This window comes from Pelobates fuscus, chromosome 1 (assembly GCF_036172605.1).
Source record: "Pelobates fuscus isolate aPelFus1 chromosome 1, aPelFus1.pri, whole genome shotgun sequence".
Taxonomy (NCBI): Eukaryota; Metazoa; Chordata; class Amphibia; order Anura; family Pelobatidae; genus Pelobates; species Pelobates fuscus.
In genome coordinates this window covers 455,103,105-455,121,042 of record NC_086317.1, presented here as the reverse complement: position 1 = coordinate 455,121,042, position 17,938 = coordinate 455,103,105, and the positions used below count along the sequence as shown (strand labels likewise).

Below are 17,938 nucleotides of genomic sequence, written 5' to 3'. Positions count from 1 at the left end.
CCTAAGGCTTCAGAAACAAATTGATTTAACTCCTAAATGGCAGAGAATTGAGCAGTGGGCATGATCTATACACCAAAACTGTTCCATTGAGCTAAAGTTATTTTGGTGACTATAGTTTACCTTTAAGTTATTATAAAGGTCTCAAAATATTGGTGAGCATAACCCAAAACAAATTTAAAAAAAACAAAAACAAAAAAAAACCCAGAACAGCCCATGTTTTTAAAACAAGTTTTTATTGTGAAAGATTGGATTTAGAAAAAAAAAGAAAAATATATATACAAAATGCCAACAGAAAGGTGTGCAAGTACAGATCCCAAACAGTCTATACATGTTAAAAAGCTTATGTTCCAGACTGCATATCTGGACAAATGTACATTATGTACTTTGCGCGTATTCACAAGCATATATGCACAAAAACAGTTCTTAACTAGGTACTGTTACTCAACAAAACAGGCTGGAAAGCACAATACATTACATCTTATCCAATCTTATCCAATCCACATTAAAAAGGAAATCCAAGTCAATTAATTTCATTACAGATCAATGACAGTCAATAGAATTCAAATATACTTTTTGCCTTTATTTCTCTCTCTCTCTTTTTTTTTTTAAAACAATATTCGTTAAAATTCAAGTTAAAAAGACGAGGTTATGGATTATAAACATTTCAATCTGGACTTAATACTGTGAAGCCCCTAAAAAAACAAAACAAAAAAAAAATTCAGAAAGCCTTTTGAAAAAACCCAATACGTATATATATATAAAAAAAACAAAAAACGCTATTTTGTATAATGCATGGGAAGAATATAAAATCAAGACGACCCAGTCTTCCATTGTAGGAAAGGTCGTTTTCAGTTAAATACACAGAGAGGGGAAAAAATTAGACAGAATGCAACCAAACCTACACATGATGACAGATTAAACAAAATAAAGATGGAAAAAAAATAGAAAATCAAATTACCGTAACACATAGCAACCACTCGTATGATGCATATCCCCCCATATTGCCCAAATTAGGACCCAGCAAAAGGTCCACAGACTATTAAAATATTTCAACCTAATAAAGGTTTAATACTCAAGGTATTCTTTCGAAGTATCAGGTGTGGGTGCAACTAAACAAGACTTTGCTGTCAAATGTTATTTAAATTACATGCACTGATCAAAGAGTAAATACAAAAAGCTCAAAACACATACAATAAAAAACAGCAGGTGTCTATGTCACATGTAATTTAAAATGTACAGCAGTGATTAATTCATGTGTGAGGATACAGTGTTCATTATATAATTAATTGTTGCCTTGCTTGCAAATCAAATGAGACTTAGTTTTGATTTATGTAAAGATTAGGAATTTGATAAAAACCTATTCGAGGTATACATGATTTCTAAATTGAGCTTTGAGTGAGAAACGCATTTTGTTTTTCATTCCCCGTTAATTTGCTAAAACAGTGATGCAACTCACATTTTTCCCCCAATCTCCTATGGTATAATTACACAAACTCATGCTCGTTATCAGTCACGGGGTAACAAAGCTCAACTAAAGCCATTTTAAAATTAAGCAATACTACAAAAGGTCACCAAGCAGAGAGGTCTTCTTAGAAGGACCACTGAAATAAAGGAGTATGGAATAATTCAGGCATTTTCTAAAGGAACACCGAGTACCATAACCACTGCAGCCTGCGGTAGTGCTATTGATGTCTGGAATGCCATCCACTATCCCACAGAATGACATCTAAACCATTGTAGCACTGTTTTACAACTTACCCAAATCCTGTATCAGCTGCAGCTGGTTGTCTCCAGCAGGAGAGTCTGCATTGCTATGTAGAGCAAAGCAATACTGCAGTCATTGACTGAAAGCTTTCAGTCAGTCAATGAGTACGATTCCACAATGGATGACCTTTACTCTAGCGACATCTGGCTCAACTGGATGCAGCTGATATTCTGCAGGCACCATGACGACAACAGGGCATTCCTCCTTGCATTACTAGAGCAGACTGTTATGGTGCTTGGAGTGTTCTTTTTAATCTTGATTAATCTTAAACTTGATAGAAAGGTTTGATCACTTCTCACCAAGAAACCGGTCAAAAACACCCCCCCAAAAACGGAGGGAAAATTAAAAAAAAAAAAAAAAAAAACCTGACTATAATTGACCTATTAAATAAAAAACAGCCATTTCAAAACTCACTTTTAAAGTTCCAGAATTCTGTGCAAATATGCTTATATTAAAATCAGACATCATCATTACCCTCTCCAGGTAGCCAGAAGGCCTAGGAAAGATATTTCTCATATTACAAAGCAACACAGGAAATATTGTTCACAGTTCTCTGGAAAGACAGGACTAACCATCATTGTCCAAGACTTATTTTACTACAACCGCAAGAGGAATTTCTAGACAATAATTAATATAATGAGTGCAATGGCAGGTGTTTAATATGGCCAAAATAGGTCTGATTGCCCATAAAAAAAAATTAAAAAAAAAAAAAAAAAAAGTCTTGTTAACATTAAAACCGCAGACATCTGATCACACTGCAAATAGGTTTAGACAAAATATTTGCCATGGCTAAGGGAGTGTATAATAAAAAAAGATTTAAAATGTGAACGTGCCCACACATTGTATACTGAAAGGATTTCTATCCTAAAAAATAAAACAAGATTGTATATGAATTGTTAAAACATATCTTGCACAGGACCCAGATTAACTCAAGTAAAATATACATTTTTTTTTTGTCAATTCCACAATTCCATATGTACAGAATTGTTTGTCTTGCTTTCCCCCCATTTTTCTCTATTTAAGGGCCTGTTGCACTTTAAGAAGTTAAAACTGGTGTGTGTTTTTTTTTTTTAAATCAATCTGAGACTCCATGATTTATCAATACAGATAAGGGGTTCCTTATCAATGAGCATTGTTAACCTTGGATTTAAAAAACTCTTCTCATCTTAGGTATATGTACACAAACAGGTTTTTGATACATACATAGAAAAAAAAAAAATATGTACACCACCCAATGCTGACAACTTTTACAAATTAAAATTACAACAAAGGCACTTGCAAGTGATAAAACAGATCTTACAAAAACATACCTTTTTAATCCTAGCAGGCACTGTACAATTATGATAAAATTAGGATTTCCATTATTATATTAAAGAAACTACAAATTACTCAATAGATATCTGAAATCTAGATTTATTTACACAGTAGTTTTTGTTTTTTTTAACCGCACCAATGCTGGAAGGAACCACACTGTATTTATTTTTAACACAATGTCTGTCTCTCCAGCATGGACAAGGTTAAGCACCAAGATTTATCCTGCCATATTGTAACACAAAGGAAAAATATCATCAAGGTCTGAAAAAAAAAACCTACCCGCTAAAACCAAGACTACATTCGGCACAGATGTAAGACGCTCATTAAAAAAAACAAAAACACTTGTCATTGACACAAGAACACCTGCCGATATATTTATGTTTGCCTGTTTTGTTTATTGCCTTGTATTTTTTTTAAAAAAAGGAACACAGTTGCTGAGATAAGTTTCCCTTGCAGAAATGAAATACTTGTGTCTTCAAGCCAGCTGAAGTTGATTTTGTCATAGGAGTTTAAACAGTTAAAAAGTCCAGTATTACGATTACAAACAAAATAAAAATAGTTATAAGGATACTATAGATTCCCTTCATACTTAATATTTTTAAGGGCTTCACAGAATTACACCGTGTCCTTCCTGTGAAACATTTCCTCAAGGAGAGGTCAGTATGCTGCCGCTTTTATCAAACTTTTTACCCTTTGATAGAGCGGCGACTTGTTTCAATAGTTCTCTGTTTTTGCCCTACAAAAGAAAAACAAAAAAACACAAATTTAGTAAACAGATGGTACAATACCTAGGTTAGGTCTGTAACGCATACATAGTTGAGAGGATTTAAATTTTTTTTGTCATCATTAAAATAAATGAAAGTGTAAAGCAAGCTCAGTCTTCAAATTTCTGGTAAAAGATTAGGCATAATGAATACAGATTAGGAATTAAAGATGGGGGATTACAAAAAGGTTAGATTTACCTACAACTCCTTTCAAACTCAGCCAAACCAGAATATCTTGAGTAGCAGAGAAGTAGATAGCAAATAGGTAACCGGACAGCTTTTATAGAATAACTTGTGATAATTTCAGAGCAGATGAAGGATTAAAATTGCAATAGAGATATAACGTTATTATAAAGTAGTGCTCTCTTAACCCCTTAAGGACACATGACATGTGTGACATGTCATGATTCCCTTTTATTCCAGAAGTTTGGTTCTTAAGGGGTTAAAAACTGATGGGAAATATATTGCAAACCCTAAATTAAACTGGCACTCTTTGCACCATAAATGCTATAGCTCAGTGTAGCGGGTGTGGTGCAAAGATTCGGTGGGTAACATCCCCTGTTTTTATTCTGGATCAAATCTTTAAAAAGTCAGACTATTTGCACCAGAACCACTACATTAAGGGGTGCATATAGTACCCATTTAAAAAGGATGATGAATCTGCTTTTAAAACTACAGATTTCTTTTCATGAATAATATACACTTTTTAGATATAAATATTTTTTGTAGTTCGTTAAAACTGCAGCGCTCCAAGATATATAAACAGATACTCAGTGAAGCTCTGCATTTAACATCCTGCAGAAAATCTTACCACGATCAGGTACTGACTGAATCTTCGAAGATACTAATCCTCATTTATTCTTGGATTGCTACTATATATGGATGTTACTATAGAATGTTTACCATTTATACCTGGAGTTTGCCACTGTAATTTTCTGTGCATGCAGTTTGTATTATTGTCATTTGTCATAACGTTTCTGACCAATACTTCATGTACACAGTTAATTTGGTTGCTAAACTTTCCAATTATACTCAACACATGGCTAGTCAACTCCCCCCCTACCTTCATATACCTGTTCAATCTCCATCTCTGTTCTTCAGGCCTCACTTCACACTCAAACTCTGCATTTTCTTCTCACCACTTTCCACCCACCCAGGTCCCCCCTGTTTGAGATTCTCACTCAATTACCTCTTCATTCCCTTCATAATTTTACCAACAGCTGCTTCTCTCTGTTAACTATTTTAGCCATCACCTCCAAATTTCCCCTGCTACCTCTGGTCTCAAATCTGCATTGTATCATTTAGATTGTAACCTCACGGGCCATCTAGCTAAGCACTTTGTATAAAACGGCTCCAATGGCTAGATATCAGCTTTCAGGCAGGGCTCTCTCTACCTCTTGTATTTGTCTGTGTATATTGTACGTTCTCCACTTATTTTACAGCGCTGCGGAATCTGTTGGCGCTTTATAAATAGCAGTCATAAATAAATAAATTTGAAGTGAATGAAATTTGTTGTAGCACTTAAGTACTATTACAGAGATCCCTGTGTAAGTAGTGGACCCCAAAATCATTATGGCTTTTAAGTCCTACCACCCTCTGCCCAAGAGTTACAATATGGCTTTAATCACCAATAGTGAATGTTTAAAAAAAAAAAAAATCATAATGAATGTAATTTTAGACCAACCGGTGAGAACAAACTTGGATATTTCTCATTTTTTTAATAAAAAAAAAAAAAAAAAAAAAAAAAAAAGCGTTGTTTGGCATTTACTAGCCAAACTTCAGAGACTACTCAGATTTAAATGTTTAGTCTAAGCATAATCACCAGTACGGTACACTTTACTTTTTACAATTCCAAGAATCCCTGACTTTGTCCCACAGTAACCGGTTAAATTGGTTATATGACACTTCTGGTCGGCACAGATATGCTATAGCGGAAGCATGCCATCTTTATACATTATTCAGTGACAGCTCCAGGTTCTCCTGGCACCATAACTACAACACATTGCAGTTGTTTTGGTGCTTACAGCTCTATAACCAAGTATGTTAAAAAAGCCTGACCATTAAATGGTCAGTCAAGACTGCTTACATAGGTACATTTCCTGTACTGTAAATTTAATTTTCCATACACATACCTTCGATTAGTGGGTTTATTACTGCACATGCCAGAAAATAGAATGTGCCAAAAGCCATTTACTTTTAACCTACCAGTAACTGCTCGACAGATTCTTTGTGAGCTTTTTCCATGCCATTCATTTTTGTCCTCAAATTAGATTCTTGGTACTGGAAATCAGCTTTCAATTCTGTTAGCTAATGAAAAGACAAGACACTTCATAAGGCAAGTAATACCACCATAAACATTTTTTTTACGATTTTATATGAAAATAAAATTTAAAAAGGAAAGTTTAAATATATATATATATATATATATATATATATATATATAAACATGGGATTTGAGTGCGATATGTTTTTGCTACACATATGCCGCCAATAAGGTTACAAAAATCTATGGATTTAAAATAATGTATGGGTAGGAAGAGGGGTCTGGGGGTGGAAAAAAAACAAAAACACAAGAAATCACGACCTATAAAAACAGATACACCAGCAACTTTTGACACTTCACATGTAATATTTTCTAGTGATTTACTGTAAATTAAGAGAGGAAACATGCAAGTACCTTTTTATCCTTTTCTAGAATGGTCTGATCCCTCTGCTGCAACATACGCTTCAGAGACATCACCTCCTCTTTCAGCTGGCTGATGAGGACAAAGTTGTCTGTACCTCCACTGTCGGCTGACTGATTGATTGAGCTACTAAAAAAAACAAAACAAACAAGAACAACTTTATTATGAAACAAGATTATACCCATTGAGCTTTAAAAGACACTTCCAAATGATGGTTATAATTTGTAAAACCCCATAATTAAAAACAAATAAAAATAAGATTATTTTGTTCAAACCAGAAGTAGACTTTTTAAACAGTATACATAATCTACTTGAGTCATAGATATGGAATAAAGTCAGACAAAAAAAAAAAAAAAAAACCTGAAAGTTCTGTTGGACATACTGCAGTGAATGTAGTGCAGCAAGCACCCTTTATAAATTGTACCCGGTGATAAAGATTAGCCTGTGAATACCTGTGTGTTAATAGGATCGAGAAACATGTGCTACAAAGTGTAATATATACCTGTCTCCATTGGATGGCTTGGATTCCAGTTTAGGTTTTTTCTTTGGAGTTTCATTCTGAATTGTGGTTGTTGATTTATGACTGTAAAAAAGAATGTTTTCATAGATTGTAAGCATAAACAAACACACACAAGTAAAATCAGATTCAAATAGACAGCCTCCTCCAGCCCTCTAACACAACATTTCAAAAACACCTGCCTTGTCCAGCGATCATATACCTTGACTTAGTCATATCACACAGTGAATCTGTCATTCACCAAACAAAAAAGATTCGCTGCAGACATGTGCTGATATTTCCACCTTTAGATTGTGCTAGTATGCAAATACAATGTATGGATTCAGATATCTGAAGTATCATGCTTGATTACAGTGGGTCGAGCACCTGTTTCCTCCTACAGAACCTACACGCACACACAAAAATATGATGTGACTACAGACCCTTCCTTTCCAGCACTGCATTGAGCAGATCTTGTATAAATTGTATATACTTTATTTTAATCTTCCACTATTACGTCAAATGTATATATTGTGTTTTACATCGTGTGTTTGTTTACTTATCGTTTATTCATTTCTCTTCTGCTCTAGTTTTGTAATTAGCATATCTAGCGTTAAGCCCTCTTTTTGCCTATTGTACCTTTATACCCAGTAACCTTACTTTATTTGCAACCTAGGATCCTAGTTTTAGGACTAAACATTTACATTTATTATAAATTTGGCACCCATAAAAAATAGTTATTAACAGAAATGTAAAATGGACTTCTTTGTGTAAAGTGCAGGGACTGGCTATAGACACCAGGACCACTATATTAAGAAGTAGTCTTTCTGGTGACTATAGTGTTTCTTTAAACTACTGACAACTGCATTGTCTGTTCTCAAATTCCTGATGTCATTAGCTTTTTTGCACTTGGCTAACATAATGTACAGACACTTACAGCTGTAATGTTTGACTGTACATAACACAGTAGACACTGCATTTAATGTGTGTTGTGCCAAATCATGGACACTTACCTTTGTTTCCAAATTCCCTGCTCTGGTTCTGGACTTAGACTGCCTAGTCTATAATTAAGAGAAATAATTATATTTTAATGAGTTATGCATTTGATAATCAATGTATATATGCACAGTGATAGCAGCTGAAAGACACAAAAAGGTGTGATGCACATTTAGTAATCAGACATAACGTGGAGCTATTGAGTAAACATGTACCAATTCTCTGCAGATTCTGTGTCTGATTATTGCAACATCTGACCATATGCAGGAGGTCTTTTAGTTAAATTTATGAACACCAAACGACAAATATTTTTTTTTTAATTCCAACAATATATGAATAGGTCATTATAAATAATAACTGTTCAAATTTTCACATCTTACTCATACTCAACGTTCTCAGCGTATGCTCGCACCCATACGGCCAACTCACACTTGCAGGACTTCTCGCGGGTGGCTCCTTTCCTTCGGAATAGCTTGCCTACAACCATTAGGCTCTCCCCTAGTCGTCAATCGTTTAAAAAGTGCCTCAAAACTCATCCCTTTAGGAAAGCTTAAGGCCTCCCAGAGTAACCTCTACCTGACATACCTGCCACTTGCTCTCTCCTAAAGAGAAACACTATTCTCTCCTCCAGCTCTGCTTCACTCCACCTCGTTTAATACCTCCTGTCCTGTTGGGATTTATGCTCACCTCCTATAGACTAAGCTAGTTTGAGCAGGGCCCTCTTGAACCTATTGTTCCTGTAAGTTTTCTTGTAATTGTTCTATTTATAGTTAAATCTCCCCCTTTGATAATATTGTAAAGCACAACGGAAGATGCTGGTGCTATATAAATACCAGTAATAACTAGAAAAGCTACAATTTCTGGGGAAATTGTATGAAGTGTTCTTGCCTCCACCAGTAGTCTACAACTGTAGTGGGCAGAGTAACTTATTATTTATTTAGCACATTTAATTGCAACGTTGTTGCCCAAAGTGCTTCACCGTTACATTAAAAAATACATTTATAAAACATTTTGTTAAAACATATTTACTTGTGGTGGCTGCTGCCATGTCTGTGGTGATGGTGGTGATGATGATGGTGGTGATGTTTGGAGTGAGGCTGGTCTTTTTCCGTAAGAGATGAGGAAGAAGAATTGGAATGGGAGGAGCCCAAACTTTTCCGCTGCTCTTTAGTCTTTTGAAGTACTCGTTTGTAGGACAGCGTGCAAAGCCAGCACAGCAACTTCCCATCAACCTTGGATACAAGAAAACCAAATATAAGCAATGTCAAGAACACATTACTATATCATAAATAGAACTGTATACTCACACACAACCTCAGCATTTGCTACAAGGCAGGCAACATGCCCAGTTTTTTCCTACAAGAAAGGAGGTCTTATCTTTAAGAAACACATTTCAGTAAACCGTCCAGTCTCCTTTAGCCTAATAGGAGATTTTATTATAATATCACAAAGGCAATATTCCAACTCATAAAGGGACTTTGTTTGTCCAAGCCTGACTTACACAAAGACCCATGTTTGTGTTGAAATGTGGACTCATTTTTATGGCACAAGAAAAGAACAATTATACTCAATACGAAGGTGCTGATTGGTATTTGTGTGATAACCTTTAGGAAGGCTGGGTGAAGGGAAACCCTTGGGTCAGATGCCATCACCAACCTTTTCCATGGATCTGCTACTCTACTGCACACCGGAATCACAATCTATTTGGGGGTGTTGGCCTGGGGAGCCGTATGGGAAGACAGAGTTTCTGGTTTATTTGTTCCCTCCTATGTTCAAGTCACCCTGTAACTTTCTGGGGTAAATGGTGACATGGAATACCAACCTGGGCTGCCCAAGCAGAGCTCCAGGACTAAGTCAGCCATTGGGATTTTGTGTGGCCATACTAACAATATTGCATGTTAAGTGGGTTTTCGGAACATAAATATGTATACGTTTCCACAATAAAATCAGTCCTAGTTTCACCCTTAACCACGTCTCTACCAATTCTTGGAACTGCATTTCCCTGCATCAAGCTACAGGCTGATGTATGGGTATAAAAGCGCTACAGACTATACAACTGCATTTGGACCCAAGTAGAAGACTTTGGATCAAGGTGATAGGGGAAGAAGCTGTAGCTGGTGGATGTACCCAGCTAGAGTACAGGATGCTCTAACAAGCAGCACATTGAAATACGTGTTCAGATATTTAAATAGTGTCAGCATGAAAAATTAAGCAAAAATTTAACCATAAGCCAACTAAAATAAACAAAACAAAAAAAAACAAAAAACACATCTTGGTGCAAAACATATGGGGATAAGAAAATGTCAAAACTAACATTTAATTTACGTACACGAGAGACAAAGAATATCTAATCCATGATCATTGTAAGAATCAAATGCACACCTTTCTAGCAACATACGTCAATAATGTTATGTGTACTATACACATTGTGCAATAAGCTAAGCACCAGCACTGAGTAATAGGAGTCCGAGGGAACATCATGTTTTTGGCATCCAAATGTACTTAGTCACGTACTAAATAAAATCATGCCAGGGCTTTTCCTTCCCCGTGTTGTCATCCAGAAAATTCCACAATACTAAGATTCATTCTGTACAGAGCCATTAGCACAAATAGGAATGTGATTTGAGCTCACATTTTCATATTCCTTGGGGAAAGTGACACAGCTTAATTACAATTGAAAAATTCTCTATATTCAATCAATAGCAGACATTCCATTATTGTATTATTCTGTCTTGTTAATAGAGGGGGAAGAGAAATTAGAGATTTGGGTTAATTCGACCTTAATTTGCAACTCTATATTGCTTTAAGAATGAAGGCAATTTTACAAACAAGTTGCTTGCACCTTTGAATTATCCCCAGAAGATACACGGTGTAGATGTATGGTTTGTACTGCAACACTAGATTTAAATATGGACAGATGACCTTTCACAAAGAAATGTTGCTTGTCATACCAGACCATTGCATTCTTACCTTCCTTCTGCCTTCTTCCTTACGATCAAAAGCACACTGCTGCTTGCATTGCTCACAAGTTTGAGGGGGCCCATATTTTTTCTCTGAGTTGGTGCAGCGTTGACACTTTGTCCCAATAAAGGCTGCTATGATGTTACAGTATTGACACGGCTTTGGCTAACGAAATACAAAGAGGGGGAAAAAAAAAAAAATCAACCTTGTGCCTCAAAATTTGTATTTTTGTCAATTATTAAAACATATATCTTTCAATACAGTTATGTTGCAGCTTCACTAAACAGACACTGCCAAAGAAGCAATGTTTGCATTTGAATGTTTTTAGTATAAAGTTTCAAAGATGCAAAACCTTAAAAATAAGAAATACCTATGTTTGATTTTAAAGCTTGACTAATCAACAGTTTTAAAGGGAGAGCTTAACCCCTTAAGGACACATGACATGTGTGACATTTTCTGATTCCCTTTTATTCCAGAAGTTCGGTCCTTAAAGGGTTAAGCACCACAATAACTACAGATGGTCATAGCGGTTAAGGGATAGGCTGTGGGCACCATCCCCCAGTTCTGACAGGAGACGTCCATTGGGCACCTGTTGCCAGCATGCTGATGACAGATGTCCAATTTGCACAGAACTGACACTGGCCAGCCAGGAAACCTTGTTCTGTGCTGGTAAATGATACCCAAGCCAGTTACATCTCTGACATTAAATTGGTTAAAACTTTTTAAGGGCAGAGTTCAATAGCAAAGTACACATGTAGACTCCCAAGCTCCACAATACTTTGAAATCACCAAAGTGATGATGGTGCCTGGAATAGCCTTTTCAGGTAGAAACTACACACGTGTTTGTATGATAAATAACAGCTTACCGTCCCAAACTGCTTGACATTTTGTGCACACTTCTTGCAAATTGTGTTTGTTTTACTAGAAAGAGAACACAAGAGAATTACAGGAATGGTTTACATACAAAGTATTTGGTTATTTAGCGGATAAGAATCATTTTTTGTTATTGTTCTATAAATCTCAAGAAGCACAGATGCTTGTCATAACAGAATACCAGGTTGCATTTTACAGCTGTGTGAAATAATTAAATAACACATTGCTTTTATCAATGTAAAGTGTAAGAGCAAAAGAGGACCATCATATAATTGTGAAATTTGCACCATTATATTTTTTGTTAGAGAGATTTAAGAAACACCCAGAGGCAACTAAAGCACAAAAAAACAACAACAAAAAAAAACAACATCCACCACAAGCTACTGTGTGATAAATTTTTAGAAATTTCAAAAAAATACTTGTACCACAACAAACCTCCAACAGAAAGAAACAGACAAGCTAGTCAACATACAAGTAGATTAATTCTAATCAGTGTACACGAGATACACACAAAGGCTATACATTTTAAGTTCTGGAGAAGCAACCAAGCACGATAATGACATTAGGATTATTTACTAAAGTGAATATTCAAATTTGAAGCCAGAAGACCTGAAATGAAAGCATAGTTGACGTTGAGACTTTTTCCCGGTTTGGCTGTTTTCACCTTAAATTTGAAATTCTCACTTTAGTGACTAGATCTGCATGGCTTTCCAGTCTGTTTGTTTAGCAGATATGCCCCTATTTTAAATACATAAGTTGTGGAAGACCAGAGGAAGTCCTCGGGTATCTTTTGAAGCTTTTCCTGGTACAGGGAAGTTTCTTTCGGTTATCATTTGATTTGCACTGAATGCACTTTCGTTTGTGAACACAAAAATTAGTTTTTTGGCTTTGCATTCACCTGCAATTATGAATGAACAATCTTATTTAGCAAAAAGAAAACATCCATTATCCGAAACAATAGAAAGTACATTCATTAATGCAGGTGGACAATAGGTTGTGGCAGCTCTACTTGATAAAGATAAAATCATTATTTAAAAAAAAAAAAAAAAAAATTAAATTTAGTGCATTGTAATTTCATTGAAATGCAACCAACAACTAAAAAAGCTACAATTTCTGGGGAAATTGTGTGAAGTGTTCTTGCCTCCACCAGTAGTCTACAACTGTAGTGGGCAGAGTAACTTATTTATTTATATAGCACATTTAACTGCAACGTTGTTGCCCAAAGTGCTTCACAGTTACATTAAAACATACATTTATAAAACATTAGCAGGTGTACAAAAGGCCCTGTCTATGACATCACTTGCTGCTGCTGCTGCCTGGCACAGGTCAGAGTAGTTTGGCGGTTGCCATCTTCAAACGGTCGTATTTTAAAAACTGTACATCCTACAGCGAAGAGCTTTATATTGTGAGAATCACAAGACCCAGACCTACATTTTGATGCATAATATGTCTCTGAAGTATTAAAAATGAAGGCACAGTCGCAGTTTAGAAATTGCCCTTCAAATTTGAGCTGGCTAAAGTGGAGTTGTGTAAAAACTGTGGGAGGAGTTAGGGTGGTAAATTTGGCAATAATAAGAATAATATATATGTGAGATAACATTAAGTGGTCTTGCTATGCAAGAACACTTAAATATAAGATAAAGTAGGGATTTTGTTTACAACTCTAAAGTTAAAGGAAAACTTTAGTGTTCGTAATAAAAAACTGTATTCCTAACAATAAAGGGTCCCTCTACTTCTGTTTTTGTCCAAGGATTGAATCGGGAAGTCTAGGACAGGGGCGACGCAGATTGGCTGCTCAGGGCATCAGTGGATGCTCTCAGCCAATCAGTAGCTCCCCATTCACAAAACAGCATAAGAAACTGAATATTTTTTCGCAGGTCAGTTTGTGAATGGGAGCTACTAATCAGCCAGTCATCAGCTCCCCTATCATATGCATCCCAATTCAAGCCTGAGACAAAAGTAGAACGACAGGGGCAGTGCTAACTGGCACTGGCTTCACTTTGGGGGTTAAACCCCAAAAACCTGCCGGCACTATAGCAACTTCATTCTGATGTGGATAAAATTCTACATTGCAAGCCACTCACCTCTCTTGCTGAAACTCTGATCTGCAGTATGTGCATTTCACAATGGGGTGAGCAATTCTGCATTCCTAAAGAGACAAGAAGATTAGGCTTAGCATATAATTCACCATAATAATATAAGTACATGTAATTTTGTATTACATTCACATCTACTCCAGTACAAAAACAGGGAAACTGGGTACATGTGTAAGTCTGGGTGCGTTTCAGGTAAAAGGTGGTTAAAGGAACACTATAGAGTCAGGAACACAAACATGTTTCTGACCCTTGTGTTAAAACCACCATCTAGTTCCCCTGACCCCCTTATGCCTCCCTAAATATAGTAACATATCTTACTTGTATTCAAGCCTGAAGCTGCTGGCTTTGTCCATGTTTGCCTCAGAACAGCAAGCTGCCTGCTGACATCCTCAGAAGTGTTGCTCTGAGCCAATCACAGTGCTTCCCCATGGGATTGGCGGAGACTGAATGAGGCAGATCAGGGGCAGAGCCAGCACAAGTCAAACACAGCCCTTGCCAATCCGCATCTTCTCAGAGATGAATTGAATCAATGAATCTCTACGAGGAAAGTTCAGTGTCTGCATGCATAGGGAGGAGATACTGAATGTTGTGATTCAAACTAAGCAAGACTGGGATAGGAAGTAGCTCTAGCAGCCAACTGAGGAGTGGCCAGTGAAGTTATCACTAGGCTCTAATGTAAACACTGCATTTTCTCTGAAAAGACAGTGTTTAAATCAAAAAGCCTGAATCAAATGATTCTACTCACCAGAACAAATGCAATAAACTGTAGTTGTTCTGGTGACTATAGTGTCCCTTTAATAATCTCTGGTGGGTCTTTCTCTAGCAAAGAATGTGTTGTTTTGTTAATGAGAGAGTCTTTCTTCATCCCCTCACATAATATAAAAGGTAAAAAGGCAGATTTAATGGTGGCATTCACACACAAGATCAGTCTCACGAAGATCTTATCATGTATGTCCCTTTGCTACACTGGGATTGCTGGATTAATCTATGCAATTTGGCTTTACTCAATTCCTGAAATTTCACATTTTACACCACACCACAATAGTGAAATCGGAAGAACATCTTCAAGTAAACTAGGTGTTCAGTTCAGCACCTGCACTATAAAACTTTAAATTTAGTGAATAGACCTGTAATTGTTTGAAAATATAATCTACCAGTTGATGCAATCATCTACTATTTTGAGATTTATAAAGTGCTGAGGTTGTATCTATATTGTGAGCCAATTGGACATAGATATGACACTAAATAAATCTGTGAGCAATAAATACATCCTTAGCAGCCACTATTGATATAATTAAAGACCCATTTACCATTCTCAGAGGGCTTCTTTTTCCCACGGGAGGAAATACACAGTACCAAGGCGTAATACAGTACAGTCAGGGATATATAGAGATACAGACCATGACACTGCTTACAGTCAGTGATATATAGATATACAGACCGTGGCACTGCTTACAGTCAGGGATATATATAGATATACAGACCGTGGCACTGCTTACAGTCAGGGATATATATATATATATATATATAGATATACAGACCGTGGCACTGCTTACAGTCAGGGCTATATAGATATACAGACCGTGGCACTGCTTACAGTCAGGGCTATATAGATATACAGACCATGGCCCTGCTTACAGTCAGGGATATATAGATATACAGACCGTGGCATTGCTTACAGTCAGGGATATATATAGATATACAGACCAGGACACTGCTTACAGTCAGGGATATATAGATACACAGACCGTCTTAAAGTCAGTGATATATAGACCGTGGCCCTGCTTACAGTCAGGGATATATAGATATACAGACCGTGGCATTGCTTACAGTCAGTGATATATAGATATACAGACCGTGGCACTGCTTACAGTCAGGGATATATAGATACAGACTGTGGCACTGCTTACAGTCAGGGATATATAGATATACAGACCATGACACTGCTTACAGTCAGGGATATATAGATATACAGACCATGACACTGCTTACAGTCAGGGATATATAGATACACAGACCCTGACACTGCTTACAGTCAGTGATATATAGATATACAGACCGTGGCACTGCTTACAGTCAGGGATATATAGCTATACAGACCATGGCACTGCTTACAGCCAGTGATATAGAGATATACAGACCGTGGCCCTGCTTACAGTTAGTGATATATAGATATACAGACCGTGGCCCTGCTTACAGTCAGGGATATATAGATATACAGACCGTGGCCCTGCTTACAGTCAGTGATATATAGATATACAGACCGTGGCCCTGCTTACAGTCAGTGATATATAGATATACAGACCGTGGCCCTGCTTACAGTCAGTGATATATAGATATACAGACCGTGGCCCTGCTTACAGTCAGTGATATATAGATATACAGACCGTGGCCCTGCTTACAGTCAGGGATATATAGATATACAGACCGTGGCCCTGCTTACAGTCAGTGATATATAGATATACAGACCATGGCACTGCTTACAGTCAGTGATATATAGATATACAGACCGTGGCCCTGCTTACAGTCAGGGATATATAGATATACAGACCGTGGCCCTGCTTACAGTCAGGGATATATAGATATACAGACCGTGGCCCTGCTTACAGTCAGGGATATATAGATATACAGACCGTGGCCCTGCTTACAGTCAGGGATATATAGATATACAGACCGTGGCCCTGCTTACAGTCAGGGATATATAGATATACAGACCGTGGCACTGCTTACAGTCAGTGATATATAGATATACAGACTGTGGCAATGCTTACAGTCAGTGATATATAGATATACAGACCGTGGCACTGCTTACAGTCAGTGATATATAGATATACAGACCGTGGCACTGCTTACAGTCAGGGCTATATAGATATACAGACCATGGCACTGCTTACAGTCAGGGCTATATAGATATACAGACCGTGGCACTGCTTACAGTCAGTGATATATAGATATACAGACCGTGGCACTGCTTACAGTCAGGGCTATATAGATATACAGACCGTGGCACTGCTTACAGTCAGGGCTATATAGATATACAGACCGTGGCACTGCTTACAGTCAGGGCTATATAGATATACAGACCGTGGCCCTGCTTACAGTCAGTGATATATAGATATACAGACCGTGGCACAGCTTACAGTCAGTGATATATAGATATACAGACCGTGGCAGTGACCATATAATATAAAGTATAATAATGTAAACCGGGGGTGTTGACCTATTAGGTTAATTCTCAGTAACCAACATTAGTATTGGATTAGGTATTGCTGAGCATGTGGCCGAGGGCTGTCCAGGCTTGGCCCCCCATACACAGACAGGGGCCCGGCTGGAGGGGCCCCTGGGAGCGCGCTATACACACCTTGCACAACTGCTGGCCCTGGGAGAGCTCCTCGAACGGGTACCGCTGGTTACACTTGGTGCAGGCATACAGAGCTGAGGCCATCCCAGCCGGCAGCTCCGGGAACCGGGGCAGAGAGAGGGATCCTGGGAGTCCGGTAACCGGGATAGAGGGAGATCCCGGGGGGTTCTGGGAGTCCGGTAACCGGGATAGAGGGGGATCGCGGGGGGTTCTGGGAGTCCGGTGGCGCGGGGGGTTCTGGGAGTCCGGTTCGGTGTCAGTCAGTGTAGCCCCGCTGCCGCCCTGTGTCTGACTGAGTGTCTCTGAGAAGCTGTCGGAGGGGCTGACGCTGAAGTAACGCTATTCCAGGCAGGTTTGACGCTGCTTGTTGCTCAGGACTCTCTTGCTGGTTTAAAAAAAAAGGAGAGGAGAAAAAAAAGAAAAAGATTCCCCCCCTCAAAAGAAAAAAAACCTGATTGTAACCGGATACCGACACAATCTACATCACGACAAAGCCAGAGCTGCGGGAGCCAATCACAACCGCCGGCGGTCACGCGGGAAGCTGCCGTTTGAATCCCAGCAACCAATCACAGGGCGCCTCTTGCTTCGTTCGCCAATCAGGAAGCGCGCTGGCCGTGAGGGCGGGTAC

The 17,938-nt window shown here is 37.8% G+C and overlaps 1 protein-coding gene across 1 annotated transcript; it reads right to left on the bottom strand.

Moving 5' to 3' along the window:
- Positions 1 to 2,842: 2,842 nt before the first annotated feature.
- On the bottom strand, positions 2,843 to 17,729 carry FAM76B (family with sequence similarity 76 member B). Its single transcript, XM_063430572.1, has 10 exons — positions 17,311 to 17,729; positions 13,938 to 14,002; positions 11,847 to 11,901; positions 10,990 to 11,145; positions 9,049 to 9,251; positions 8,037 to 8,084; positions 7,030 to 7,110; positions 6,521 to 6,656; positions 6,049 to 6,150; positions 2,843 to 3,815 (listed from the first exon to the last, which is right to left on the bottom strand). The coding sequence occupies exons 1-10, from the start codon at positions 17,392 to 17,394 to the stop codon at positions 3,726 to 3,728; spliced, it is 1,020 nt and encodes a 339-aa protein (XP_063286642.1). The 5' UTR covers positions 17,395 to 17,729; the 3' UTR covers positions 2,843 to 3,725.
- Between the last annotated feature and the right edge of the window lie 209 nt (positions 17,730 to 17,938).

Bases quoted from the DNA above. Each gene is read 5' to 3' on its own strand.
- FAM76B (XM_063430572.1), bottom strand. From the start codon at position 17,394: ATGGCCTCAGCTCTGTATGCCTGCACCAAGTGTAACCAGCGGTACCCG. The intron at 11,902-13,937 runs GTGAGTGGCTTG...TTCTCTTTCTAG, and splicing joins TCAGAGTTTCAGCAAGAGAG to TAAAACAAACACAATTTGCA. The intron at 7,111-8,036 runs GTAAGTGTCCAT...TCTTTTTTACAG, and splicing joins CAGGGAATTTGGAAACAAAG to TCATAAATCAACAACCACAA.